At 42.6% G+C, this 13,255-nt stretch overlaps 1 protein-coding gene across 1 annotated transcript in view; it reads right to left on the bottom strand.

Annotated features, from left to right (window-relative positions):
• Positions 1-1,784: 1,784 nt before the first annotated feature.
• LOC132805755 (sodium channel protein type 8 subunit alpha-like) overlaps positions 1,785-13,255 on the bottom strand; it is a 420,353-nt gene continuing 408,882 nt past the window's right edge. The window contains exon 27 of the mRNA XM_060820986.1: positions 1,785-2,944. Coding sequence (XP_060676969.1) covers positions 1,785-2,944 — 1,160 coding nt within the window. The remainder of the gene's footprint in view (positions 2,945-13,255) is intronic.

A 13,255-nucleotide genomic window follows, 5' to 3' on the forward strand; every position in this document is an offset into this window, starting at 1 on the left:
GAATCGGGATGTTAACAAATGAAAAAGTATCCATGGATTCAAAATAACAATTGTGACAATGGCATCAGCCTGAAGCCATTCGGTTTAATTTTGTAATTTTTTTTTGTTGTATTTACAAAAAATGCATGCTGATAAAATAAAATGATATATTACAATATTTATAATATTCTCTTAAAAATTCCAACCACACCTTTCAGCATTCGTTTGTGCTGCTTACAATATAGCCTGTACATATATGTATGACTTTTTTTTATACATCATATTCTAATTGGGGAGGTTAACGAGGGGAAAAAAACATGACTCCTCACTTGGTTGTCATCTGTCAGCAGATGACAAGAAATGAAATGAAATGAAGCTGCACGGTCTACCACTTGCACTCAGCACGGTGGCCTGTCGTGCTATTTAGATTTCTTTCTTTTTTTAATTCATTTTTTTTTAAACAAATGTGAGTATTAGAGAAAAACATTATATGTGACTACAGAAGCAAGAAAACATGCATCAAAGTGCCATCTGCAAACCATCACTGATGAAGGTGTAAATGTTCATTTTCTTTTTTTTTGAAAGGATATTAGAAATTCAAAAACAGTATCAACTCTGATTAATACACATCTTGGTGCTGCATATACCCTATTATCCAGTACCCAAAAATTGCACCACAGAGATAAATTGCCATGTACACAGCATTCCTTACCTCTGTATAAAATGTCTACTCTGCAATGTGAAGGTGATTAATCAATACTGCAAGATACAAATGAACGATCTTTAAAGCCCTAGTTTTGGTTTACATTGAAATTTAAATACAACAAGCCATTCTTGTATTTTAATTTTCCCCTTTAAAGAGGATACAGAGCAGCAATTTATGTGCAACAATGGCTGTATGTTCAGAACATTAGCTATTAAACATACACACAACCCCCTTTTGTTTTACTTCTATTGAGGTTGAATGAATGATTCATTAAAGAGTTTGTAACTACTTGTGAAGGGCATGATATTAGGCTGTCCCCCAATATAGTGTATGTTTTACAGTGAATCGCCTCAGCCATCAGACGAAGCCACTGGGTGGACAAAGTACTTGTGTCTGTGGTCTATGACTCTACATGCATGATTTCTGATCACAGCATGCTATCATGCAAATCATTTCTATGCATTGAACAAGCACATTTTTTTTTGGAATCGGCCTGAGCAAGTCCCCCTCAGTCCGAAACCTCCCCCCCACCCCACCCCACTTACCTCCCTTTATCCCCAAACAACATGAAGCCCATGTAGAAAAATATGCAGGATATAAGAAAGGAACTGTGACTAAAAATGACATGGGCTACATGTTACAATTGCTGAACAGATAATGGAAGGAGGCAACCATAATTTTGCATGGTCAAACAAACCTTGTTTTTTTTTGTCTGAAAGAGTGAAATAAAATGAGAAAATAAAATCTGTCTGTCTGACCCCCGTGGCAATGTACTGATCCTAGCAGCCATTTTGTTTGTCCTTTGTCTCAGTGGCTGCTAAAGTACTGTAGATGCAGTAACCACCTGTTGGAGTCTATTGAATCCCCTTTGCTGTACAGGGTCCTAGTGTCATGACAGGGGAAGGTCACTGCCGTCTAGGCAACAACATTATATTGTAAGCAGATTATGTTTGGTATAGATCTCTAGATGAGAGTTCTTTTTGTTCTAGAAATTGTGTCACTGTTCTGCAATGATATATATATTTATTTATATATATATATATATCTATATACTTTTTTAAGTCTGTAAACAACATTTGCTTGCAAATGGAATTTGTTTTCACAACTTAGATTCCCTGATGTCTTTTTGGTTGTTTCTGCCTTTATCACTGCCTTTTCGATCCTTCTCTTGTTTCTCAGGCTTAGTTACACTGTCGTACGAAGGCAGCGACGCAGTGGAGGGGGAGCCTTCCTTTTTCTCTTGATTGGTGTTGCCATTCTCATTCGCATGCCCTCCCGACTTAGTACAGGGAACTCTTCCTTTGATGGTGATTTTTCGCCGTGCCAAGTGTGCCCTATACGCTTGCTGAATAATGATGGCACAAACCTCCTCGTGCTTGCGCCGAAGAGTGGTCGTGATTGGCTCGTAGGACACCTTGGAGGGGTTGGACGCCACAAATCGCTCCTCCATCTGCTGCCGGAGGACGTCCATTTCACCGCCCTCCCCAAGCACACGCTTGGTGAACGCAAACAAGATATCCAAGCAGTGAATCCTATCGCCGCTCACCATGGGCAGGTCCATGGCGATGAGTTCAATGTGATTGGGTTTAGGAACTCGAAGAGGAGCTTCCAAGGTATCAGCAAAGTCAGACAACTTGTTATACTCAATGAACTGCGTGGCGTCAGGGTCAAACTTCTCCCAGATCTCGTAGAACGTCTCAAAGTCATCCTCACTCAGTGGTTCTGCGCTCTCCTCGGTCGCCACGCTGAAATTCTCCAGAATAATGGCAATGTACATGTTGACTACAATCAAAAATGATATGATGATGTAACTGACAAAGAAAAATATTCCCACACTGGGATTGCCGCAGTCTCCTTTAACAGCAGTGCCTGGGTTCTCCTTTTCGAGGTCACAATCTGGTGGTCTGTTTAAGATTGGCAGGAGCAAACCATCCCAGCCTGCAGATGTAGTGACCTGGAACAAGCAGATCATGCTGTTACCAAATGTTTCAAAGTTAAACATATCGTCGATACCGCCATCTTTCTTGACATATGCAAAATTAGACATCCCAAATATGGAAAAGATGAACATGACCAGGAACAAAAGCAGCCCGATGTTGAACAAGGCAGGCAAAGACATCATTAAGGCAAACAATAGCGTTCGGATTCCTTTGGCTCCTTTGATCAGACGCAAGATACGGCCAATTCGGGCCAATCGAATTACTCTGAAAAGGGTCGGTGACACAAAGTATTTCTCAATGATATCAGCCAGGAACATTCCTAGGGAAACAGAAGATAGTTCATTGTTAATGTTTTTGCTGTAAAACAATTCATCTGCCATAGATGAATCGTGGAACTGTAATTGTCAAAGAAAACGAGAAGGTTAAACTATGCAGAAGTATCTTGCAAAAACAATATGTCATATCACATATATGACTGTAAACTTCAAAAGACCTACCAGTTTTGAAGTGTCCTTGACACAGGGAGTATTGCACAACTGTTGGTGATTAACACGCAGTCAAACATGTTCTAATGTTTGAAGAAGTAACAAAGATTGATGAGAGCAGAGCAGTAGATGTGATCTATATGGACTTCAGTAAGGCGTTCGACAAGGTTCCCCATGGGAGACTGGTTAGCAAGGTTAGATCTCACGAAATACAGGGAGAACTAGCCATTTGGATACAGAACTGGCTCAAAGGGAGAAGACAGAGGGTGGTGGTGGAGGCCTGTTTTTCAGACTGAAGGCCTGTGACCAGTGGAGTGCCACAAGGATCGGTGCTGGGTCCTCTACTTGTTGTCATTTACATAAATGATTTGGATGTGAGCATAAGAGGTACAGTTAGTAAGTTTGCAGATGACACCAAAATTGGAGGTGTAGTGGACAGCGAAGAGGGTTACCTCAGATTACAACAGGATCTGGACCAGATGGGCCAATGGGCTGAGAAGTGGCAGATGGAGTTTAATTCATATAAATGTGAGGTGCTGCATTTTGGGAAAGCAAACCTTAGCAGGGCTTATACACTTAATGCTAAGGTCCTAGGGAGTGTTGCTGAACAAAGGGACCTTGGAATGCAGGTTCATAGCTCCTTGAAAGTGGAGTTGCAGGTAGATAGGATAGTGAAGAAGGCATTTGGTATGGTTTCCTTTATTGGTCAGAGTATTGAGTATAGGAGTTGGGAGGTCATGTTGCGGCTGTACAGGACATTGGTTAGGCCACTGTTGGAATATTGCGTGCAATTCTGGTCTCCTTCCTATCGGAAAGATGTTGTGAAACTTGAAAGTGTTCAGAAAAGATTTACAAGGATGTTGCCAGGATTGGAGGATCTGAGCTATAGGGAGAGGCTGAACAGGCTGGGGCTGTTTTTCCTGGAGCGTCGGAGGCTGAGGGGTGACCTTATAGAGGTTTACAAAATTATGAGGGGCATGGATAGGATAAATAGGCAAAGTCATTTCCCTGGGGTCGGGGAGTCCGGAACTAGAGGGCATAGGTTTAGGGTGAGAGGGGAAAGATATAAAAGAGACCTAAGGGGCAACCTTTTCACACAGAGGGTGGTACGTGTATGGAATGAGCTGCCAGAGGAAGTGGTGGAGGCTGGTACAATTGCAACATTTAAGAGGCATTTGGATGGGTGTATGAATAGGAAGGGTTTGGAGGGATATGGGCCAGGTGCTGGCAGGTGGGACTAGATTGGGTTGGGATATCTGGTCGGCATGGATGGGTTGGACCGAAGGGTCTGTTTCCGTGCTGTACATCTCTATGACTTGCCCAAAGCAGCACCTATTTGGTGCTGAGGACATTCTTGCATGGAAACGTGGAGCACTTGCAGATTGCATGTGCTCTTCGTACTCCGATTTTCTTTTGTATGTAACCTGATGCTTGAGAAAAACGTAAAATCTTTGGCTAGATTCTTCTCTTCCTAACTTTTCAGTTGTCTATACTCTGTTACACGTTCTAATGAGAGTAGGAATAGAAAGATAGGGCAAATAAATTAATGGCTCCAGAGATGGTGCAATGTGCAAGGCTTCAGATTTTTGGATCACTGGAATCTCTTCTGGGGCAGGAAAGACCTGTTCAAAAGGGATAGGTTTCACCTGAACTGGAAAGGAACCAATATCCTGGTGGGGAGATTTGCTAATTCTATTTCAGGAGCCTCTGAGTGTTTTTGGGGGGGTGTGGTTTTCTAAGTAGTACTGAAAGTAGGAAAAAAGAGGAGGATGGTTCTAGATCAAAAAAAAACAACAGATTCATTTCAAAAGACAGACAGGAGCAAGTCAGAGAACAGGGTAAGTCTGAAGAATTAAACAGCATTTATTTCAATGTAAAGGGCCTTACAGGTCAGGCTAATGAGCAAAGGGCATGGATGGGAACATGGGGCTGGGATATCACAGCTATTACAGAAACTTGGCTGGGGGAAGGACAGGACTGACAGCGCAATATTTCAGCTTTTAGGTGCTATGGGAAGGATAGAAAGAGAGCCGACAGAGGAGGAGTGGTGCTTTTGATTTAGGAAAACACTACTGCAGTACTTAGGATATTTCTGAGGGTCCGTCCAGTGAAGCGATATGGGCGTAACTCAGAAATAAGAAGGGGGTGGTGAGATTGTACTATTTGCAACCCCCTCACCCCGCTCCCCCCACACCCCCCACCCCCACCCCCCACAACAGTCAGGGGGAAATTGAGGAGCAAATATGTAGAGAGATCTCAAATATATGTAAGAATAATAGGGTTGTAATAGTAGGGGATTTTAATTTTTTAAACATTGAGTGCACCTGCCAAAATGTTAAGGGGTTGGATGGTGAGGAATTTGTTAAATGTGTTCAAGAAAACTTTCTCTATCCATATGTAAATTTACTTACCAGAGAAAGAGCAAAACCTGACCTTCTGTTGGGAAATATGGCAGGGCAAGTGACTGAGGAGTTTGCAGGGGAACACTTTGGGACTTGTGACCATAATTCTATTAGTTTTAAAAGTTATGGAAAGGATGGGCCTTGTATAAAAGTTAAAATTCCTCATTGGAGTAAGGTAAATTTGAATGGTTTGAGACAGGAGCTTTCAAAGTTGATTGGAGTAGACTGTTCACAGGTAAAGGGAGTGGGAGGCTTCCAAAAGTGAGATAACAAGAATTCAGAGGCATTATATTCCAGTTAGAATGAAAGGTAATGCTGGTAAGATCAGGGAACAATGAATGAATAGAGATATCGAGGCTCTGGTTAAGAATAAGAAAGCCTCCTATGTTAGATGTAGTCAACTGGGATCAAATGAATCTCTTGAAGAGTATAAGGGGTGTAGGGGCATTCTTAAGGAGGAAATCAGCAGGGCAAGAAGGGGATATGAAATAGCCTTGGCAGGTAATGTTAAGGATAATCCAAAGAGATTCTACAAGTACATTAAAAGCAAAAGTGCAACCAGGGAGAGAATATGGCCCCTTAATGATCAACAAACATATACATAGAAAGCAGGAATTTTCAACATTGCTTCGCGTGAGGTCCACTGAAGATGTTACCTAGTAAGGTAATGAAACGTCTGGAAATGAACCTTTCAACTCAGCGAGCAAACCTACCTCCAAGAGATGTCTATGTGTTGAACTTCAGAAGATGGGAGAGATACTAAATGAATATTTTGCACTAGTTTTTACTGTGGAGAAAGAAATGGAGGCTAGAGAATTCAGGGAAATAAATATTGATGCTTTGAAAACTGTTCACATTACAAAAGAAGAAACACTGGACATCTTAGAAAACATAAACCTCCAGGGCCTAATCAAGTGTATCCCATGTAGTTGTGGTAAATTAGGGAAGAAATTGCGGGGCAGCTAGCAGAGGTATTTGTATCATCTATAACCATGGGTGAGGTGCTGGAGGACTGGAGGGTGGCTAATGTGACTTTATTTAGGTAAGGCTGGAAGGAGAAGCCTGGGAACTATAGACCTGAGAGTCTGACATCGGTGGTGGGCAAGCTGTTGGAGGTGATTCTGAAAGATAGGATTTATATGCATTTGGAGAGGCAAGGGTTGATTAGGGATAGTCAACATAGCTTTCTATGAGGGACATTATGTCACGCAAACTTGATTGAGTTTGTTGAGGACGTAACAAAAAAGCTTGAAGAGGGCGGAGTGGTAGACGTCGTTTACGTGAACTTTGGTAAAGCCTTTGACAAGGTTCTGCATGGTAGACTAATTAATAAAATTAGATTACATGGATTCAGGGAGAGCTTGCCAACTGGATATAGAATTAGCTTAACAGTAGGAGACCGAGGGTGGGGGTGGAGGGTTGTCTTTCAGGCTGGAGGCCTGTGATCAGGGCTGGGTCCACTTTTGCTTGTCACTTGTATAAATGATTTAGATGAGAATAGAAGAGGCATGGTTAGTAAGTTTGCAGATGGCAGCAAAATTGGGAGTATAGGGTATAGTGGACAGTGAAGAAGGTTACCTAAGATTACAAAGAAATCTTGATCAATTGAGTCAATGGCTGAGGAGTGGAAAATGGTGTTTAATTTGGATAAACGTGAGGGATTGTACTTTGGTAAACAAGGACAGGACTTATATAATTAATGATGGGGCCTTAGATAGAGGTGTAGAACAGAGAGACCTGGGGTTTCAGATACATAATTCTTTGAAATTTGTGCCATATATAGGTAGGGTAGTTCAGAAGGCATTTAGCACGCTTGCCTTCACTGCTCAGACCTTTGAGTATCGGAGTTGATGAGTCATGTTGAGGTTGTACAGGACATTGGTGAGGCCTCTTCAGGAATACTGTGTCCAGTTCTAGTCACCCTGTTATAGGAAAGATATTATTAACCTGGAGTGGGTTCAGAAAAGATTTACCAGAATGTTGTAGGGTACAGAGAGTTTGAATTATAAAGGTAGGCTGGAATATTTTTCACTGGAGTGTAGGAGATTGAGGGGTGACCTTATAGGGGTTTATAAAATCATGAGGGGCATAGATAAGGTGAATAGTTAAGGGTCTTTTTCCTAGCGTGGGAAGTTGAAGAGTAGGGAGCATATTTTTAAGGTGAGAGGAGAAAGATTTAAAAAGGACAAGAGGGGCAACTTTTTTACACAGAGAGTGGTTTACATGTGGAATAAACTGCCAGAGGAAGTGGTGGATGTGTACAGTTACAACATTTAAAAGATGAGTACATAAATAGGAAAGGTTTGGAGGGAATATGGGCCAATCACAGGCAAGTTGGACTAAGTTAAGTTTGGACTAGTTTAGCGTGGACTCGTTGGACCGAATGCTCTGGACTCTAAATGCTGAAATGCATCTGTGTAATTTTCCCGGATCACAATGGTTTGGAATGGGTTATATCCTGGAACATAAACTCGAAAGGTCTGATCATACTCACAATTTTTATTTGATTAGTGACAATCCTTGATGAGAGACACAGATTAGAATGGATCCCAAGTTTTTGGTCTGCACTGACTGATATGTTCTAGTGAAAAGGGTAATTAGGCTGGTCAACACAACTTTAAACTTGAAAGTGGGGGGTTGGGGGGGCAGAAGGAAGGGTAAAACCTCCCCCAGTGGGAAACAAATCATATGTAAGGGTGGATTCAACTCTGTGGAACAATATGAAAGAAATGACAGGGAAGGAGAACTCAGGAGAGGTTAGGACAAAGTGTATGGAAAGGGTTAGTAATCAAACTTCAAGCACACCGGACAAACAAATGACAATGAGAAGAGGGACGGTTGATACAGGACTGAAGGGGTTATATCTGAATGCAGGCAGTATAAGGAATAAAGTAAATGAGTTTGCGGCGCAGCTTGAAATGAGCAGGTATGATGTGGTGGGCATCACGTGGCTTCAAAGGGATCAGGACTGGGAGCTGAATGTGCAGAGATATACATCCTCTCGAAACAAGAGGCAGGTGGGCAGAGGGGATGGGGTTGCCTTTCTTCGTAAGAAATGAAATTAAATCAAAAGGAAGAAATGAAGCAGGGTCAGATGGTGTAGAGTCTGTGTGGGTAGAATTGAGGAACCGCAAAGGTGAAAAAGCCATAGTTGGAATTATGTCCAGGCCTCCAAAAGTAGGCAGGAGCTGGGGAACAAGATACACCCGGTGATAGAACAGGGTGTGTAAGAAAGGCAATGTTACAGCGATCTTGGGGGGGTTTCAATATGCAGGTGGACTGGGAAAATCAGGTTGGTAGTGGTTTATAAGAAAAGGAATCTGCGGAATGTCTGTGAGATGGCTTTTTGGAGCAGCTTGTGGTGGAGCCCACTAGGGAACAGGCAACACTGGATTTAGTGTTGTGCAATGAGGCAGACTTGATAAGGGAGCTTAAAGTGAAGGAACCCTTAGGAGGCAGTAATCATAATATGATTGAATTTACTCTGCAATTTGAGAGGGAGAAGATAGAATCAGAGGTAACCGGATTATAGCTGAATAAAGGCAACTACAGAGGCAAGAGGGAGGGGCTGGGTAGAATTGATTGGGAGGAGAGCCCAGCAGGGAAGACAGTGGAACAGCAATGGCTGGAGTTTCTGGGAGTAATTCAGGAGACACAGAGATTCATCCCGAGAAAAACGAAGCATGGTACAGGGAGAGGGAGGCAACCATGGCTGACTAGGGAAGTCAGGGGAAGCATAAAAGCAAAAGAGAAAGCATATAATGTGGGGAAGAACAGTGGGAAACTAGAGGATTGGGAAGCTTACAAAGACCAACAGAGGGCAACAAAACAAAATAAGGAGGGAGAAGATTATATATGAGGATAAGCGAGCCAGTAATATAAAGGAAGACTGTAAGAGTTTCTTTGGATATATAAAGGGCAAAAGAGAGGCAAAAGTGGCCAAAGGGCCACTGGAAAATGATGCTGGACAGATAGTAATGGGGAACAAGGAAATGGCTGAAGAACTGGATAATTACTTCATGTCAGTCTTCATGGTGGAAGACATGAGTAATATTCCAAACATTCAAGAGAGTCAGGGAACAGAGCTGACTATGGTGGCCATCACCAAAGAGAAGGTGCTCAAAAAACTGAATGGCCTGAAAGTGGATAAATCACTTGGACCAGATGGACTACACCCCAGAGTTCTAAAGGAGATATCTGAAGAGAGAGTGGAGGCATTAGTAGTGATACTTCAGGAATCACTCAAGTCAGATAGGGTCCCAGAGGACTGGAAAATCACTAACATGATACTCTTGGAAAATTACAGGCCGATTAGCCTAACCTCAGTTATGGGTAAGGTTTTGGAATGCATTGTGAAGGATGAGATTTCTGAATGCTTGGAAGTGTATGGTAAAACAGGGCAAAGTCAGCCTGGTTTCATCAAAGGGAGGTCATGCCTGACAAGTCTGTTAGAATTCTTTGAGGAAGTGACAAACAGGCTAGACCAAAGAGAACCAATGGGTGTTATCTACCTGGATTTCAAGAAGGCCTTTGGTAAAGTGCCACACAGGAGGCTACTGAGTAAGATAAGGGCCCTTGGTGTCAGAGATAAGGTGCTTGCACAGACAGAAGCTTGGCTGTTGGCAGAAAGTAGAGAGTGGGGATAAAAGGGTCCTTCTCAGGATGGCAGCTCCACAAGGCTGAGTGTTGGGACCACAACTTTTCACTTTATATATTAACGATCGAGATGAAGGAACTGAGGGCATTCTGGCTAAGTTTGCAAATGGTACAAAGATAGGTAGAAGGTCAGGTAGCATTGAGGTGGCGGGGAGGCTGCAGAAGGATTTGGACGGGTTAGGAGAGTGGGCAAAGTAGTGGCAGATGGAGTACAACATGGGAAAGTGAGGTCATGCACCTTGGTAGGAAGAGGAGAGGCATGGACTATTTTCCAAATGGGGAGAGAATTCAGAAATCTGAAGTGACTTGGGAGTTCTAGTCCAGGATTCTCTCACAGTAAATTTGAAGATTGAGTCAGTAGTTAGGAAGGCAAATGCAATGATGGCATTTATTTTGAGAGGACTTGAATATAAAAGCAGGGGTGTACTTCTGAGGCTCGATAAGGCTCTGGACAGACCACATTTGGAGTATTGTGCACAGTTTTGGGCCCCATATCTCAGGAAGGATGTACAGGCCCTGGAGCGTGTCCAGAGGAGGTTCACGAGAATGGTCCCAGGAATGAAAGGATTAACATATGAGGAACGTTTGGAGAATCTTGGTCTATCCTCAATGGAGTTTAGAAGGATGGGGCGGAGGTGGGGGGATCTGATAGAAACTTACAGCATACTGCATAGCCTGGACAGAGTGGATGTTGGGATTATGTTTCCATTGGTAGGAGAGGTTAGCCTTAGAGTAAAGGGAAGACCTTTTAGAATGGAGATAAGGAGAAACCTCTTCAGCCAGAGTGGGGAATTGATGGAATTCATTACCACAGAAAGCTCTGGAGGCCAAATCATTGAGGATATTTAAGATGGAGATAGATAGGTTCTTGATTATGAAGGGTTATGGGGAGAAAGCGGGAGAATGGGGTTGAGAAATCAGCTATGATTGAATGGCAGAGCAGACCCGATGGGCTGAATGGCCTAATTTCGGCTCCTATGTCGCATGGACTTATATTGTGATCTTAATCCTCAGTTGAGGTAAAAGTAAATTTGAAGTTCCTGATTGTTATCCAATGACTCAAATGGAAAATGTACCACATGGATCTCCAGTGAAGAGGAGCTTAGCTTTGCCTTTGTTGACACCTCTCATACCTAGCTCATTCTCTATTCACCCACAATTCAATCTGCCAACACTCACTGTTAAGACTTCATGCTTAAAGATAGCTACATGGGCAAGGTACCACAACATGTGGCGCTATAACCCAGTTCACCTCACTTTCTGTTTCTGTCAGGACTGGAGGGAAGCAAATTGTGGTGGATGGTTACGTGGGCGGCAAAGAGTAGGATGCCAAACTTCTTCACTCATATTTATTGGTGATTAAAGATGAAGAGTAAGAGTGGCAGCTAAACCTAGACCCATCCCTTTCACCATATTGAACCCCCAATGCTGTTGAAGTTTCATTTGGGGAAGTAAAATGGAAGAATCAAGACTGCAGTAATTTTAAAACATCTCTACGTCAGCAACAGATTACAGTGCTTCTGGGTTGGTGTCCAACTTCTTGGACTGCTTGAGAAACGTCATTTAGCACCAATACTGTGTTCTACACATTGTTTCTTCCGTTTCACATTTCAGTGAGAACTCTTGTACCACAGACAGCTCGACTGGAAAATACAATTGTTAGCTTAGGCACAACAGGAGATGGGTTTTAAACAATGGTGACTGTAACCTAACTTGCCAAAAGATAATCCCATGGGATTGCATGGAATATCAGCTTTACTCCCAGCCCAATATCACCTTACATCTGTCCTGTTCATTCCCTGATGGATGGGTTAAGTATAAATTGCCACTAGACTCCTTTAAAAAGTTTATTTATGCCACGATTTGATTTTTGAGCTCATTAAAGTCTTGATACAATATACAAGAACCTTAAATGCTTTTGACTCTCAATATCAGAGTTGAGCACTCGTTTATAACATAACCCATGGGTCTTGTTCAGCATAACACTCCCTCTACAATGGCCTGACCTTACATCTTAGCCCCCATCCTCAAATAAGAACTGTATTGGATTGCTGCTCCCCATCCCATGAGCTGGCCTAATGGCCTCTATAAAACAGTGCCAATTATCATGTTGGATTATCACAGTTAATGAAACACAATTCGAATCAGAGGCTTTCATTGATTTACCTGGTCTGGATTCAAACTTGGAGATTGAATGAAAGAACACTGTAAATGCCCACCACAGAGCCATGTTGTGTTTGACCAGGTTCTGTTGATTAGGAGTGCAGAGCCCTGTACTTTCTTGGCATTCTATTATACTATATTGCACATTGACCTAAGTGCTTTAGCCTTTACACTATCCAATGTTACAGTATACACTGTTGGTCAAACACAGGAAATAAACGTTTAAAGTGTTCATGAAGATCTGTCACTTGGGAGTTGGCTGGAATCGTTGTTGGTCTGTTAGCCGAGCTGGTAAGCTTGTTGGCTGATGTTTCATCCCCTTTCCATGTGACATCATGAGTGCTGTGTTGCTTCCTGTGAAGTGCTGCTGTCCTGTTCCACTTTGAATTTGTGGGTCTGTTTGAGCTGTTTCTGGTTTTCCATTGCAGCAGTTTGTATATTGGGTCCAGGTCAATGTGTTTGTTGATGGAGTCCAAGGATGAGTACCCTGCTTCCAGGAATTCCCTTGCTGTTCTTTGTTTGGCCTGTCCTAGTATCATTGTGTTGTCCCAGTCAAACTCATGGTTCTTGTTGTCCATCTGTATGGATACTCAGGAGAGTTGGTTGTGTCACTGAGTTGCTAGTTGGTGTTCATGGATGTGGGTCGCAAGCTGTCTGCCTGTTCATCTTACATAGTGCTTAGTGCAGTTGCTGCATGAGATTTTGTAAATTCCATTTGTCCTGCACACAGTGGGGATTGGGTCCTTTATTCTAGTGAGCTGCTGTCTGAGTGGAGCTGTCGGTTTGTGTGCTGTCAAGGTTCCCTAGCAGTCTAATGTTTTTAATGTAAAGAAAATTGGAACTGGCATCAACTGAAAACAGCTCGGTGAACAGACCAACAACAAATCCAATAGGAGCAGGAGTCGAACATTTGGCCCATTGAGT

The sequence above is a fragment of the Hemiscyllium ocellatum genome, chromosome X (genome assembly GCF_020745735.1).
Source record: "Hemiscyllium ocellatum isolate sHemOce1 chromosome X, sHemOce1.pat.X.cur, whole genome shotgun sequence".
In the NCBI taxonomy this organism is placed as follows: Eukaryota; Metazoa; Chordata; class Chondrichthyes; order Orectolobiformes; family Hemiscylliidae; genus Hemiscyllium; species Hemiscyllium ocellatum.